This window comes from Oryctolagus cuniculus, chromosome 9 (assembly GCF_051225735.1).
Source record: "Oryctolagus cuniculus isolate XC-2025 breed Fujian yellow rabbit chromosome 9, ASM5122573v1, whole genome shotgun sequence".
NCBI classification, from domain to species: domain Eukaryota; kingdom Metazoa; phylum Chordata; class Mammalia; order Lagomorpha; family Leporidae; genus Oryctolagus; species Oryctolagus cuniculus.
This window is the reverse complement of record NC_142875.1, coordinates 63,751,768-63,768,584: the sequence shown is the minus strand read 5'-3', so window position 1 is coordinate 63,768,584 and position 16,817 is coordinate 63,751,768. Positions and strand designations below refer to the sequence as shown.

At 44.9% G+C, this 16,817-nt stretch overlaps 1 protein-coding gene across 3 annotated transcripts in view; it reads left to right on the top strand.

Annotated features, from left to right (window-relative positions):
• Positions 1 to 15,953, top strand: part of TSC22D1 (TSC22 domain family member 1) — a 121,163-nt gene extending 105,210 nt beyond the window's left edge. For 2 of the 3 annotated variants that reach the window (XM_008260000.5, XM_070048780.2), the window contains 2 exons: positions 13,465 to 13,516; positions 14,616 to 15,953. In XM_008260000.5, coding sequence (XP_008258222.3) covers positions 13,465 to 13,516; positions 14,616 to 14,873 — 310 coding nt within the window. In that variant the 3' untranslated portion in view covers positions 14,874 to 15,953. Of the gene's footprint in view, positions 1 to 12,664; positions 13,047 to 13,464; positions 13,517 to 14,615 lie in introns of those variants that run through there. The other variant, XM_051850037.3, reaches the window with a different exon arrangement.
• Positions 15,954 to 16,817: the final 864 nt, after the last annotated feature.

The following is a 16,817-nucleotide window of genomic DNA, read 5'->3' as shown; positions in this document are numbered from 1 at the left end:
TTTAAGTAAGTAGTTACTTTACAAAAAATGAAAGAGGAACTCAACACATCTATTTTCCAAAGCTATATAAAAGTAAAATAGAAATATTATTTATTTTCCATAGGAGACTTGCCTGAGGTTCTTGAAACAAATCATAATCAGGCCAACTTTTTACTTCTTCAGATGTTTTATATAGAATGCCATTTGGCTTCTCAATTTGTGATGCCTTTTTTTTTTTTTGTCTGTGGCCCTTCATTTCACAATTTAGCGGAAGTGGTAATTAATGAAAACATTTGGTTTTGAAATGCTTATTATTTTCATGTAAATACAAAGTTGAAAAATGTAAACTTCCATGTCTTAGGACCTAAGACCTTCCTGTTGTACTGTGACGTCCTATTGGAGCAGTTCCTCTTGAGTAAAGTCTTCCTGACCATCTTTTTAAAATTATATTATTTTTTAAAGATTGATTTATTTGAAAGAGTAACAGTGAGACAGAGAGGTGTTCCATCTGCTGGTTCACTCTCTAGATTCTAGCAACAGCTGGGGCTGGGCCAGGCTGAAGCCAGAAGCCAGAACTCCATCCTGGTCTCTCTCCCATGTGGGTGTCAGGGACCCAAGTACTTGAGTCATCATCTGCTGCCTTCCCAGTTTGCATTAGCGGGAAGCTGGATCGGAAACAGAGTAGCTGGACCTCGAACCAGCACTGCAACATGGGATGTGGGCATCCCAAGCATCCTAAGCCTAGCCTGCTGCACCATAACTGCCCCCTTACCATCTTTTCTTAAAAAGAAAAAAAAAAAGGCGTTGAGTCTTTCTTAGCATGTAAGTAGATTTTTGGAATTAGTAGTTATGTTAAATAAGGCAAAGATAAAGGCCAAAATAAAGACATGTGCAGATAGTTATGGGAGAACTAGAAATTATTTCTAGAATTATAGCAATATTAAAATAATCAAATGTTTAGAGAGAGAAAAATACAGGAAAAACATTTAGAGAGAGCCTTGGGTATCATACATATATCTATAAATGAACAAAGTTTATCTATAAATTTATAAGCATTTTGTAGGATTTCAAAAATTGTCCTACTTAAGGGCCAGCATTGTGGTGCCAAAGGTTAAGCAACCACCTGTGATGGTAGCATCACATATGGGTATGGGTTTGGGTCCCGACAGTTCTACTTCTGATCCAGCTCCCTGCTAATGGACTAGGAAAGCAGTGGAAGATGGCACAAGTGTTTGGGCCCCTGCCACCCACATGGGAGACCTGGAAGAAGATCCTGGCTCCTGGCTTTGGCTTGGTTCAGCCCTGGCCATTGCAGCCATCTGGGAAGTGAAACAGCAGATGGAAGATCGATCTCTCTCTCTCTCTCTCTCTCTGCCTCTCCCTCTCCCTCTCTGTAATTCTTACTTTCCTTTTTTTTAATTTTTTTTGGACAGGCAGAGTGGACAGTGAGAGAGAGAGACAGAGAGAAAGGTCTTCCTTTACCGTTGGTTCACCCTCCAATGGCCGCCGCGGCCGGCGCGCTGCGGCCGGCGCACTGCGCTGATCCAAAGGCAGGAGCCAGGTGCTTCTCCTGGTCTCCCATGGGGTGCAGGGCCCAGGCACTTGGGCCATCCTCCACTGCACTCCCTGGCCACAGCAGAGAGCTGGCCTGGAAGAGGGGCAACCGGGACAGAATCCGGTGCCCTGACCGGGACTAGAACCCGGTGTGCCGGCGCCGTAGGCGGAGGATTAGCCTAGTGAGCCGCAGCGCCAGCCTGTAATTCTTACTTTCATATAAATAAATCTCTAAAAGAATTCTCATACTTAAAGAAAATACTTAGTTTTATGTCTTTTAATACTAATATGGGATTTTGTATTATTATTTTTAATATGTCTGTTTTTGTTCTTCTGAAGATCACCAACAAATTCAATAGCTTTAAGAACAAAGTAAAATTATAGGTTAAAATTAAAGTCCAATCATGCATTTCATATGATTACAGAGCTGTTAATTAGTTATAAAACAGGCGCCAGTGTTCTCATTAGGTTAAGATGCTGCCTGCAGTGCTGCCTTCCCATATGAGTGCTGGTTCAAGTCCTGGCTGCTCCACTTCCAATCCAGCTCCCTGCTAATGTGCCTGGGAAAGCCGCAGAGGATGGCCCAAGTACTTGGGCCCTGTCATCCATGTAGGAGACCCAGATGGAATTCCAGGCTCTTGTCTTTGGCCTGGCCCAGCCCTGACTAATGTGGCTATTTGGGGGAGTAAACTAGCAGACGGAAGATCTCTTTCCTTCTGTCTCTCTAAATCTGCCTTTCAAATAAAAAAGTCCTTTTTTTAATTAGTTATATAAAATAGGGAGCTTTAGATCTCCTCAATCAAATGCGCGAGTCCTTGTAGTATATCTTTTTAAATAGCTTTTTTCTTGTTTGCTTCTACTTTAAAATACTTTTAATCAAAATAGTACATGTACAGGTGTCTAAAATAGCCCAATTCATAGCAACAGAAAGTAGAATGAAGTTACCAGGAGCTGGAAGAAGCAGGAAACAGGGAACCCTTAAATGGGTAATTTCAGATTTGTAAGATGAAAATGTCCCGGAGAACTGCTTCAGAACAACGTAAATGTACTGAGTACTACTGAATTATAATTTAAAAATGGTTACGATGGTAAATTTTATGTATTTCTTACTATAGGTTTTCAAAATGCATAGATCTATATAAAGATCAAATAGAATTCACAGAAAAAAATAGTACAGTTCCTCCATATTTATTCTTTCCAGCCTGCTATCTAGAGGCAGACATTGTTTTTGTTTTTATTTTCCATTTTTTAAAGAGTTTGTTTATTTGAGAGGTAGAGTTACAGACAGAGAGAGGGAGAGAGAGGTCTTCTATCCACTGGTTCACTCTCCAAATGGCCACAACGGCCAGAGCGGAGCTGATGAGAAGCCAGGAGCTTCTCTGGGTCTCCCACATGGGTGCAGGGCCCAAGGACTTAGGCCATCCTCCACTGCTTTCCCGGGCTGCAGCAGAGTTGTATTGGAAAAGGAGCAGCTGGGGCACGAACCAGTGTCAATATGGGATGCTGGTGCTGCAGGCAGAGGCTTAACCTATTATGCCACAGCGCCAGCTATTTTTAAAGGTATAATTTAGGTGAAGTTTCCCTTTTTTGTATATAGTCCCACAAGTTTTGAAAAATAATACTGAGGATGCCGCCAATGTGAAATAGTTCAGTCACCCTCAAACATCTCCCTTCCTGCTCCAAGGTGCTGACAACTTCTGATGTATTTTCTGTCCCGATCCCTCTGCCTTTTCTAGAATGTCATAGAAATGGAATCATATAGTTTGCAAGCTTTTGAGTCTGGCTGCTTCACTTAGCATAGTATATTTGAGGTTCATCCGTGTTCTATCAGTAGTCATTTCTCTCTATTGCTGAGTAGTACTCCATTGGGTGTATCATGGTTTGCTTATCCATTCCTCAGTTGAATGACATTTGGGTTGTATCCAGTTTTGGGTGATTATGATAAAACCCTTCTAAGCATTCAAATGCAGGTTTCTGTGGTAGTGCTTTTATTTTTCTGGGGTAAATAAATTGAATTGGGTTTACTGGGTTTTATGAAGCATGTGTCCAATTTTATAAGCTTCCACAAAACTGTTTTGCAAAATGGTTTTAGCAGTTTGCATTCCCACCAACAATCCTGGAGTGTTCCGGTTCCTTCACCTTTTTATCAACATTTGGTATTTTCAGGTTGAAAATGTTTTATTTATTTTAGCTATTTAATAAATGTGTAGTGGTATCTCTTTATGATTTTAGTCTGCAGTTCTATAATGAGTAATGATGGTTAGGGTTTTTTTTGCCATGCATTTATTTACCATCCATAAATCTTTGATAATATGTTTTTTTAAGTCTTTTGCTGGTTTCTTTTATTGATTTGTTTTCTTGTTGTTGAGTTTTGAGTTCTTCATGTATTCTAATATAAGACTCTTACCAGATACGTGGCTTGCAATATTTAATTTCTGTACCTTTTTTTTTTTTCATTTTTGTAGCATTGTCTTGCAAAGAAGAGAAGTCTCATGTTGATTCAGGCAGTTTATTGATTTTTTTCTTCTCTCATGGATATGCTTTTGTTATATCTAAGAAATCTTTGCTAACTCAAAGACAAGGTCTGAAAGATTTCTCTTATGTTTTCCTATACAAGTTTTATAATTTTAGATTTTACAGTTAGGCCTAGTGATCCATTTCAAGTTAATATTTCATATAGTGTGAGGAATGTACCAAGTTGGATTTGTTTTGTTTCGTGCATATTGTTATCCAGTCATTTTAGCATCATTTGTTGAAAAGTGTAGCTTTCCCGCATTGAATCGCCTTTACTTCTTTGTTGAAAATCAATTTGCTGAGTATGTCAATCTATTTCCAACTTCTCTGTTTTGTTCCATTATTCTGTATGTCTGTGCTTCCACCAGTATCGCACTGTCTTAATGAGAGTAGCTTGGCAGATATGGAATACCTGCATCACAGAGAGAGAGAGGGAGAGAAAAAGATATTTCCCATTCCCGGGTTCATTCCTCAAACAGACCTAACAGCCAGGTCTGGGCCAGACCAAAGTCAGGAGCTGAGAACTCCATTCTGGTCTCCTGCATGGGTGGCAGGGACCCAAGTCCTGGGCCGTCTTCTGACCCTTCTCAGGCACATAAGCAGAGAGCTGGATCAGAAGCGGGACTCAAACTGGCATTTCCATCTGGGATGCTGGCATGGCAAGCAGCCACCTAACCCACTGTGCCACAACACCGGCCCCTATGCTTTTTTATCATTCCATTTTATCCTTTCTTTATTGGCTTATTAGCTTTAGAGTTTGTAGAACAGACTGAACATTCCTAAAGTAAAATTCCAAAATCCAAAGTGCTCCAAAACCTGAAACTTACTGAGTGCCAACATGATGATGCCATGAAGTGGAAAACTCCACATCTGACCTCATGTGACAGATTGCCTTCAAAATACAGGTTAAATTTAAATCTTTCACACAGAAGGAAAATGATACTAGGTGGAAGCTAGTTTTAAATCTTTAAAATGGTAATTGACAGGGCTGGCACTGTGGCATAGTGGGTAAAGCCTGGTATAGTGGGTAAAGCTGCCGCCTGCAGCGCCGGCGTCCCATATGGGCGCTGGTTTGAGTCCTGGCAGCTCTACTTCCAATCCAGATCTCTGCTATGAAATGACCTCTAGTGTATGTATAAGGGATCTATGAAACATAAATGGATTTCCTGTCATAACTTAGATCCCATCCCCAAGCTGTCTTCTGACTTATATGCAGATAATTCTAAAATGAGATCTGAAACATTTGTTGTTCCAAGCCCCGTGGATAAAGGATACTCAGCACGTGCACATCTTTAAACATCACCGTCTACCAGCCGTACAGTAGGATGCTTTTCTTCCCCGCTCCCTGTCTTTGTTTTTGACATACATTTTACTTCCCCATATATTTTTTAAAAGGTTTATTTATTTATTTGAAAGTCAGAGTTACACAGAGAGAGAAGGAGAGGTAGGGAGAGAGAGGTCTTCCATCCGCTTGTTCACTCCCTAATTGGCCGTAATGGCCGGAGCTGCGCTGATCCGAAGCCAGGAGCCAGGAGCCTCCCACGTGGGCGCAGGGGCCCAAGGACTTGGGCCATCTTCCACTGCTTTCCCAGGCCATAGCAGAGATCTGGATTGGAAGTAGAGCTGCCAGGACTCAAACCAGCGCCCATAAGGGACGCCGGTGCTGCAGGCTGTGGCTTTACCCACTATACCAAGCTTTACCCACTATGCCACAGTGCCAGCCCTGTCAATTACCATTTTAAAGATTTAAAACTAGCTTCCACCTAGTATCATTTTCCTTCTGTGTGAAAGATTTAAATTTAACATACCCTGCAGTGCAGGTCTGCCGACAATGAGCATTTTCAGGATCTGTGTATTTGACGAAGTTTTAATTTTGTTTCAAAATTTTTAAAAGCTATTTTCGCTGGGCATGGAATTGCAGGTCGGCAGGTGGGAGTTCTCTTCCCACACTGGAGGGACGCTGCCACAGCATCGTCTCTCTAGCGCTGACTGCGAACACAAGGCTGCCCTCGTTCTTAGCTTTGCTGTTCTGTACCCAGTCTGGGTCTTTTCCTCTGGCTAAGATTTTCTCTTTATCACTGGTTTTAGGCTATTTGGTTATGGTAGGCCTGGTAGCTTTCTTCATGATTCTCTTGCTTGGGGTTCAGTTGGCTTCTTGTCTATGTTGTTTATTGTGTTGTTAAAGTGGGTTTGGGGAAGATTGCCATTATTTCTTAGATATTTTCCCCCTCTTCTGTTCTTTAAGGACTTCAGTGCAGGTGTTTGGTTGCTCGAAATTATTGCACAGCTTCTTGTTGCTTTGTTATGTTGTTTCACTTTTTGTCTTTTATTTTGGATAGTTGTTATAGCTAGAATATTTTATTTTGGATAGTTGTTATAGCTAGAATATTTTATTTGGATAGTTGTTATAGCTAGAATATTGCTAACACTTCTCTATTGCTAATCCTGTGTATTTTTCTCCCCAAACATTGTGTATTTCATCTTGATAAACTTAATTTGAGTTTTCTTTATAGTTTTCACACTGTCCTTAATATGCTAATGTTTTTCTCTGCCTTCTTGAACATATAAAATATAGTTATAATAACTGTTTTAACGGCTTTGTCTACAGAGCCTATCATCTTTGTCATATCTGGGTCACTCTGATTGATTTTTCTCATTACGACTCATATTTCCTTGCTTGTTTATGTGCCTGGTACTTCTTATTGAGTGCCAGACGTTGTTAATTATGGGATGCTGGAGACTTTATTTTATTAAGTATGCTTGAACTTGTTTTAGTTTGAGACAAAATTAAGTAACTTAGAAATATGTTGGCCCTTTTTAGGATCTCCTTTTAAACCATTTTGTAGAGGACCAAATGCCCTTTAGTGTAGGACCAACACCCCCCACTCCCCCTCACTCCCCCCCACTCCTCCCCACCCCCACCCCCACCCCTGTCTTCAGGCAATATCCTCCCAGGGGATGGAAGTGTTTTCTTCTTCGCTCACAGGGGCGATGGCACCGAGGATCCCCGCCCCGACTCCTGGAATCTGTCCTGCTGCCTGTGGGCGGGCTCCTTTCCTCCTGGTGCCAGGCCAGCGCCAGGAGTGCTCAGCTGGAGCCTTTACTCTCTCTGCGTCTCTCTTTTACTTTAAACTTTTTAACATCAAAGCGACACAGGTGCATACCTAAAGATCAAATAAAGTGAATAGAAATGAGAATTCGCAGCTCCCTTTTTTCACTCCTTCAAGCTTGTTCCCCTGAGGCAGCCACTTTTTGATTTTTGTTACTTTTCTCATAATTACCTCTCTCTTCATATATTTATCCTTATACTATTTCTTGATTTGTCAACTCTAAATGTCATAGTGAAGGTGCACAGTAGATTACAATTTAACACTTTAAACTTTCCATACCACATGAGTGTTCTTTCTACAACCTTCCCTATAAGGTTAACTTTTAAAAGTTATGGGGCTGGCGCTGTGGTGTAGGAGGTTAAGCCTCTGCCTGCGGTGCGGCATCCCATGTGGACACGGGTTCAAGACCTGGCTGCTTCACTTTCCATCCAGTTCCCTGCTAATGGCCTGGGAAGGCAGTAAAACATGACCCAAGTGTTTGGGCCCCTGCACCCACATGGAAGACCTGGAAGAAGCTCCTGGCTCCTGGCCTTGGACGGCCCAGCTCAGGCCATTGTGGTCATTTGGGGAGTGAACCAGAGGATGAACTCTCTCTCTCCCTCTCTTTTGTGTCTGTAACTCTGCCTCTCAAATAAATAGATAAATCTTTTAAAAAAAAGTTAACAGAAAACTTAAAAAAAAAAAGGTAAATTTTATGAGCATTCCATTTGTTTTCTTGCAAAACTGCCTTTGCATGTTATCTAATTGTTCCTTTATGTACTGAACAGTAGCTCCCCTGCCCACTGGCAGTGCTCAGAGGTGTTAGGTAATCAGTATGTGTGTATGCCTGGAATCTTCTGTCTCCCCCCCAGCATTGCAGACCAGGGACAGGCCACCTGCTGGTTAGGCTTGCTTGGTGTCTGTCACCCTCTAGGTGACACCATGCAGCCTGCTGGTTCCCTTCTTTATCTCATGTATCTGAGTCTCTGCTTGCTATGTTCCAGGCCTTCTTTTCTCTCTTGATTTGCTCTTCCATTTTGGTGTCTGAATTCTCTAAAAATGTGTTGTTGTTTAAGATTTAATTTATTTACTGAAAGGAAGAGGGGAAGAGAGGGAGAGACACAGACAAGGGGTGAAAATGTTTTTATTTTACCTTAACATTCAAATGATGATTTGGCCCAGTGAGGAATTCTAGATTAAAAAAAAAAAAAAAAAAAAACCTTTATCTCTCAGAATGCAAAAGGCACTTTGTGCATTGTTTCCCAGCAGCCAGCAAAAACCAGTGTGATGCTGGTTCCTGTGTTTTGGAAGCTTCTAAGATTGTGTCCTTATCCTCCTATATGAAGTTTCAGGACAACGTGCTGTGCTGTAGGACTTTTAACACGGCTTTGCAGTGGGCATTCGGTCATCTCATTTAATCTGGACACTTTCACACTCTTCAGTTCTAACAAATTCTTCAGTTCTGTCTTTGATAACTCCTTTCCCTCTGTTCTGTGTTTTTGGAATTCTTCCTATTTTGAATTGGGACCTCCTAGATTCATCCTTTAAGTCTTTTAAGTTGCAGTTTCCAATATTTTTTTTTTTCCCTTTTGTTCGACTTTTTGAAAGTCTTTTTCAACTTTTCTCCCGACATGTCTATGGAAATCAATCGACATTTAAAATACGACTGAATTTAGCAGCTTTGTCTTTAGATTTATTTCTTGCTTCTTGTTCTGACATCATGTGGGGCCCAACACTAAGACATTATTTGATGTTTATCTGTTATGTTTCCTTTTTAATTCACAGATAAAATTGTATGTTTTTATTGTGTACGACGTGCTGCTTTTAAGTACCTGTACATCATAGGATGATTAAATCTGGCTAACCAACACATGCATTCCTTCACATAGTTCCTTCTGTGGTGAGAACACTTAACATTCAGTCTTTGCATTTTTCAAGAATACAGTTTATCATCATCAACTGTTGTCACCATACTATACGACAGATTTCTTCAACCTGTTCTTTCTATCTAACTGTAACCACATGAAAGAGCTTCCCAAAGCTCATGGAAAATGCACATTACCTTTTAATTCCATTTTTCCTTAAATGTTTTAAAGCCTCCTCATATGTCCTTTGACCAACGTCCTCCCTAGCCATCCCAGCCACTGGCAACCATCATATATTCTCAACTTCTATGGGATCAACTTTCTTAGATTCCACCTGCAAGTAAGGTCATGTAATACAAATATTTGTCTTTCTGTGCCTGGCCTATTTCACCTAAAATTCATCTGTATTGTGGCAAATGACACAATGTTGTCCTTTTTTGTGGCTGAATAGTATTTCACGGTGTGTTTGGTTTGTACCACATTTGGTTTAACTGGGAATGCTGCAGTTCTGTTTGCTAAACCCGGTACCCTTGCTCCCAGCAAACTAACAAAGTGGAGGTGACCTGGGAGTCCCCAGAGAGCAGGGATCTAGTCAGGGCAGGGGGATGTGCCTTAGCTACCTTTCTGGCCATCATTTTAGATTTGCCAGGAATCTGGACAGGGGAAGAAATGGGTTGTCCTGTCTGGGTGGGGGGCTCCCACCTATAGCCGTCCTGGCCAAGTCGGATGAAATTTGGAAGAAGAGCCTGCGTCACTCACGTAGAAGTACAATGTCCCTGCCTCTGCTGGCTTCTCCTCATATCAGTACGTGGGGTGAGTGGATTGAAATCCATCCCAGAAGGCTTTTAGGTAGACAACAGCAAAATACCCCAACCTCACCAGGCTGGGGTGTTTCCTGTGCTCCACATTCCCCGCCCCAGGAGTGAGATCCCTCTGTCTCTGCTCGTGCGCCCACAGCGATGGCCGCTGCCTTCCTAGGTCTCGCCTGGAGGCGCTGGAGTGTTTTCCTGTGCTGGCTGCAGGTCTTTGGTGATCTCTGAGCAGGCACAGGACTCAGAACCTTTCAATGTAGCTGCAGCTGGTTGTGCCTCAGACATTTCTAATCCAAGCATTTTCTTGCATTTTTGTTTGCCTTCTTTTTAAAATTATGTCTTTTGGCTTCATATAAAATCTCATTTTAAAGGAATCTAGCACATTTCTGTGAAAAGACTTGATTTCTAATCCTTTTTTTTTTTTTTTGGTTGTATATCCTTTGGCCCAGCGAATTCTCCAGAAGCATACACACATCACACACACTCTGAAAGATGTGTGTATAAGGATATTTCTTGCAGTTTTATTTAAAATAGCATATTGGCAATAGCCACTATATCCTTGAGTAGGGAAATGGGTTGCGTGAACTGGGGTTGCTTGTATTTGCTTCTGTTGCTCACTGCAGTGGATAATCAGTTGAAATGGATGAAATAAAAATATAATCAGGTTATTTCTGTTTATGTTCGAGAACAGCATGAATAAATAAAATTCCGTTAATTCAGTAATCTTGTAAAACTCCAGCTGGGAATCACAGATTTGTTTCCTTATATGACCTTGGTGGTTTGTGCTTTGCTTAGCTCTCATTACAGCTTAAGGTGGCTCTTCTTTAGTACTGTTTTTTGTGAAGCTGACATTCAGTTAAAATAGGCAAATAGACTTTATCGCACAGTTTTAGTCATAACTTTAAAAATATAGAAACTATCATGTAGTAATTAATATTGTTTAGCATTCGTAGATATGGGGATCACAGGCCTGATTCCCAAATTATTATAATTTTTTAGGCTTCAACTTACTCGGTTCCATTTTACTGAAAATGGGTGCTGCCTTCAGAAAAATGCATGTAATATAGGACAATGCACATAAGTTTTATGAATCATAGATATACTACCAAATACTATTGTTTACTTAAAAGCAAAGCCTTAAAGTTTGGAGCATAATATGAACCTTATAGTGAAAAGAATTCTTATAGATGTATCTAGTTTGTCACACTTTGCTTTTTAACAAAGAGAATTATTCTCTGCATCATCTAGTACATCACTAGATTTGGCTCCTAATCCCTCCAGACCATTTGCAAACAGTTTTGCCCTGCAGGTTTTGGGTCAACTTAAAGACTGTCTAAAAGGGCCTAGGGCAGTTTTAGGAAAGGATGCTTCTTGAGAGAGGGAGAGTACTCGTTTGGAGGCGAAGGTTGTATGTATCACATGTGTGCTGGTGTGTGTGCAGAATATGTATGTTCTGTGCTCAAATTCTGTGTTGGAATTTGTGATGACAAAAGATAGAAACTTGTCTATGGCTTTGGAGAGGCCTCCCCACACACTTTGTGGATTTTTTTGTTTTCACAGTAGTTTGCCATTAGAGGGCAGTATTGTCGAGGTTAAATTTTTCGTTCCTGTATTGCATTGCAAACTGTGTATATTTCAAAAGCAGTCAAGTAAAGTTCAGGCCTTAGATTTATGGTATATTAAATTGTGACCTTAACTGGCGCATCCAAGTTAATAGAGGAAATTTTGTAAGAGTTTAAGCTATTTGACACACAAATCTCTTGATTTTTGTCTTGAAGAAGGGAATTTTTTTGTCTTGGAGAAGGCAGTTCTGTTGGTCTGCCTGCCCCTAGGGTGAAACAGAAGTGAGCCTGCGGCATCTCTGGGCTATTTAACTATTTTCAGCCTCCATCAGGTGCCGAGGACACTAGGTGTTGTGGACACTAGGAACAGGCAGAGACTGACTTCAAGGGGTCGTGTGCTTTCAATAGGCTCCTTACACTGTTCCAATCCTATGAAGGCTGGTAGGATCCAGTCTTAGAGGAAGGCCCCGTAATTGCGACAAAGTCGCCTAACGACTTACTGACAACAGATCTACGTAGTATTCAACCTGCGGATCGACTTGTCTAGCTATAAAACGGAAGCAGGCCTGTTTAATTACTGGTGAGGAAGTACCGTCAGGGATTTGCAGGGGCGTTTAGGGAAGATCCACTGGATTCCGTCCGCTGAAGGCCTTTCTGGCTATTTTTATATGTCTAGCAAAGAGGATATAGATTTGATAAAGGTAATAGCTCTCAAAAAACTAATAGGATTTCCCCCTAAAATTGACTGGTATTCATATTACATATGTATGTACCTGCAATACAATTATTATCCTGATAAAGAAAGCCGCCTATAAAATCCTCCCATCCCTGTCGCCTGTAAGAACCAGATAACTGAAATCGAGACACTCCAGCTCCTCCAAGTCTTTAGCAGGAGGACTGAGCATGCCCAGTAGCTCAGACGGGTCTGGTTGCAAATAGGAAGCTTTCGCCGTTCAGCCGCCGCGGGGACGGGCAGCTCCCAGGACGGGGTCTGACTCCCTGAAACGTAAGCACGTGCAGGGGCTCGGGGGCCCCGGAGTGTCCTGCCCGAGCCGCGGGCAGGCGTCCCGAGGCCGTGGGAGCGCCGGCGGCCCCGCACCCCGGCCCCCGCCGAGCGCGGCCTGGGCCAGCCCGCCCAAAGAGCGGGATCTGGAGACTGGGGGCGGGGGCGGGGGAGAAAGGCCGGGAAGCGGGCGGAGGGCGGGGAAGGCGAGGGGCGGGCCCAGCGGCGCGCTGGCCAATCGGCGCCGCTCCTCCCTGCATATATTTTGCACAGAGACCGGGAGAGCGGGTGTAGATCCGAGTGGATCCTGGCCGCCTGTCTGGGAGGCTTCTCCGCACAGCTCTGGATCTGCATCTCCCCTGGCATCGCCAAGCCCCAGAAGCCGGGTGTCTTTAAATTAGGGCTGCTGTGTTCTGCTTCTCCCTGGGCTGCAGAAAGCGCGAAGATTTTTAATCTAGCTCGAACAAAGCTGCTGGTGTTCCCTTTTTATTTTTTTTTCTTTTAAATTTTTTTTTCCGTGAGGGTGTTTTTGGCTGCAATTGCATGAAATCCCAATGGTGTAGACCAGTGGCGATGGATCTAGGAGTTTACCAACTGAGACATTTTTCAATTTCTTTCTTGTCGTCCTTGCTGGGGACTGAGAACGCCTCTGTGAGACTTGACAATAGGTAAATGCCGGCTGGGGTCGGTTCTTTGCATTTACTCTTGAGATGCTTGTAATAATGCAGGTGGAAGATAGCCAGGCTAATTCCTTTGTCCATGGCTGAGAGAGGACGGTGCCGTGGCTGTTGCTTTCTGAAAGGTGCCGAATAGCCGTGCTTCTGCAGGTCCAGCCAGAGCGCAGGCTTTTCCCTACATTATGTAATTTAGCCCTTTTGTGGCTCACTGAAATAGGGAAATGCCTGGATGTTTGTTCGAGAGCGGCTGGTGTTTTCTGGACAACGATGATAACACTACACAGGGACTGACGAATATTCAAAATAACGCTAGCGAGATAGCATAGCTGGGCGACCCTTATTTTTTTTTAACCTAGGATATTTCAAATTCCATTTATCGATGATCCATTTGCTTTCTTATCTTTTTCAGCTCCTCTGGTGCAAGTGTGGTAGCTATTGACAACAAAATCGAGCAAGCGATGGTATGTACTGCTTTAAAAAAAATCATTTGTCCTCAGCGTGGGCACAGCGCACGCACACATACACACACAAAAAGCAGGCTGCCTTGGGGTGGAACCCGTAGGTCCCCGAAGTTCGGATGCGGTGGACGCCGCCTCCAGCCCTGGGAGCAGGGCCGGGGCTGCCTCCGCACACCGGGGCGCTGGGGGAGAGGGGCCCGGGGGCGGTGGAGGCGCTGGGCCCTGGCCGATTCCCTCCAGCCAGAGGTGCTGCCCGGCTGCTAGGGGAGCGCCTCCAGCGGGTCCCGGGCACGTCTGTGGGGACGTGGCCGGCCTAGGGAGCCGGAGCGGGGGACGGGCCCCCGGTAGTGGGGATCCAGGGGAAGGGGCCCCCGACCCCCAGGCGCTGCGCACACGCATCCCGCCCCGAGAAGAAGAACCCGAGAAAAGTTTTGTGTTCTCAGCCTGCGCTTGGATTTCTCCTATTTTTTTTTTTTATTTCCGCCTCGGCCGTCCCTTTGTTATTGGAGCAGCGCCTGTGGCTCTTCTCACGGGATTCTCTGCCCACTGTTGCTAGGCAAACTCCGAACCTTTAATTCGGGGCTATAAATAACTCGGGCTCCCATTGGCCGCGCCGGCTGCCCAGGTTTCTGTGATGTCAGCTTAATCACGAAAAAGGGCGGGGGTTGGGGGGGCGGCTGGGGTGGAGGGAAGAAAATGCGGCAACATGCTCTGTAGGAACTGGCTGCAGCCGGTGCTGAGGGAGGCGGCGCCGCCCCGGGCGGAGGGAGGGGCGTGGGGGCGGGGGCGCCGCGGGCTGCCCGGCCGGCCTGGGCCCGGGGCGGGAGAGTCCCCGTGCCTTCTGCCATCTCCGCTGGCGAGCACCGCCCTGTGCATTCCTGGCTGACGTCTGTAGACGGAGGCATAGACTCTTAGAGCGTGTGATCGCGCGCACAGGGCGAACTTAACTACTGTACAGTTGTGGAAGGGCTTTTCAATGCACGGGCAAGGCCGGATATGCGAGTGGTTAGGGGGAGCCAGGAAAACTAGGATGTTAAAAAAAAAAAAAGTCCAAGTCCAAGGAATCGCCAAGTTGAACAGTTTCTTCTTTCTCTCCTTGCAGGATCTGGTGAAAAGCCATTTGATGTATGCGGTTCGAGAGGAAGTGGAGGTCCTCAAAGAACAAATCAAAGAACTGATAGAGAAAAATTCCCAGCTGGAGCAGGAAAACAACCTGCTGAAGACACTGGCCAGTCCTGAGCAGCTCGCCCAGTTTCAGGCCCAGCTGCAGACTGGGTCGCCGCCGGCCACCACGCAGCCACAGGGGACCACACAGCCCCCTGCCCAGCCAGCGTCCCAGGGCTCAGGACCAACCGCATAGCCTCCTATGCCCCCGCAGAACTGGCTGCTGCTGTCTGAACTGAACAGACCGGAAGATGATGTCCTAGGGAGAATCCGCCTCCACAGTCACCCATTTCATTGCTCGCTGCAAAAAGAGACGTGAGACTGACATATGCCATTCTCTCTTTTTCCCAGTATTAAACACTCATATGCTTTCGGCTTGAAGAAATTTCCTAGTTGGGTGAATGAAAGGTTGACCAGAGAATTAGCATGGATGTACTGGGACCCCGTGCAGCTTGGCAGATACCTGAGAAGTGGCCTAATTCACGCTGCGGAGCCGGGCGCCTTTCCATCCCTGCCCCGCTCCCCACCCCCCGCTCCGAGAGCCTCTCTCCTGCCTGCACGTAGCGTTCCGCATGGGGTCACGAGGGGCTGGAGCTCCCCACTGGACTTTCCTCTCCTCTCCCCAGGAGGGACCCGAAAGGGAGGTCCGAGTGACTAGGACGAGGGGGAACGTAGCTCATTGTACAAATCGACGACTGTCACCTGAATCCACACAATAGTACTGTGCCTCTTAAAACAGTGGATGACACAAAACCATGAGAGTGACAAGACAGTGACAGGTAGCTGGGACCCAGGCTATCTCTCCAGGAAGGTTGTTTTGCTTATTGTATATTTGTGTATGTAGTGTAACTATTTTGTACCATAGAGGACTGTAACTACTATTTAGGTTGTACAGATTGAACATGTAGACGTTTCATTGGCTGGCTGAAGAGGTGTGAGTTGTCTTTTATATAGAAATTGACATAAAGGCTACATGACAAAAATCACACCTACAAATTGTCAGAATTTGGCACACAGTTAGTCACTTTGTGTAATCTGAAATCCGGCTGCTGAGAGTCCCGAAGCGAATCCCGGTTCCGCTGAAGTCTTCGGGTGGAGCTGGTGAATGATCAGTGCTAGCTAGTGAGAAGGGTTTCCCAGGAGGGTTCTGCATATTGCCTGTATAGTAGTTCTATGCGTATGTTTCTGTGCATGTTCTCTACACAGTTGTAAGGTGTCACTGTATTTAACTGTTGCACTTGTCAACTTTCAATAAAGCATATAAAATGTTGATAAACAAGTGTTTCCATATGACAGTGTTCTACAGCCCTAACCAGGCACACGTTAAAACCTTTTGGCTCGTGGAAGTCCTGAAGGGGAGTGGTAGGGTTGGACCAGGTAGGGTCACCACCGATGGTGTGATTGTGGAAATCGACTTTGCCTGGTTCAGCCGGCGAGGGAAGAGACTGAGTGGAGGAGATGCTCGAGGTTCTTCTAGCTACTGTATACTTTGGGCAAGCAGCTTAACCCCTTCGGGACGACCTGGGGTAGTAGCAGAGAGAATCCTAAAGTCGCCCCATGACTTTAGGAGTACATGGGGATGTTAGTCCCAGTGTTTACCAAACTGAGAGGGAAAGGAGTCCTTTCTGTGTGTAATCCCAATAAATGACTCCAGGATCAAAAGGTAGAAGTCGGAGACGCCGGTTTGTGTTTTCACAGCTCTGCCACCCTGGATTGGGATGTCTTTCCTGCTGTGGAAAGAGTTTCCAGCCCCTGCCGTGGTGGTTTTGTCTGAGCAGAACTCAAGAGGATTGCAGTCATTGCCCGTGCTGGGTCCGAGGTGGGACCGGATTAGCGAGGGAGGCCCTCTCTGCTGATTCTGCGAGACTGCAAAATTGATCCAGGGGGAAATCCAAAGCAGACGGGCCCCTGAGCGGTCCCGCTCGGCTGTAGGAGCGGGGTCGCCAAGCCAGCGAACAGGGTGGGCTCAGCTCAGGACCTCAGCAGCAGCCCTCAGGCACGTGGCCATTAAGGGGTGCCTGAGCGCGCTCCAAGGTTTACTTAGGTCCTGTTCCTGCGAGGCCTTAACTTTCAAATCTTTCCTTTCTCTAGGGTGGGGCTGCTGGGCCGTTGATGGGACACTGGTTTGTCAGAGCTCCTT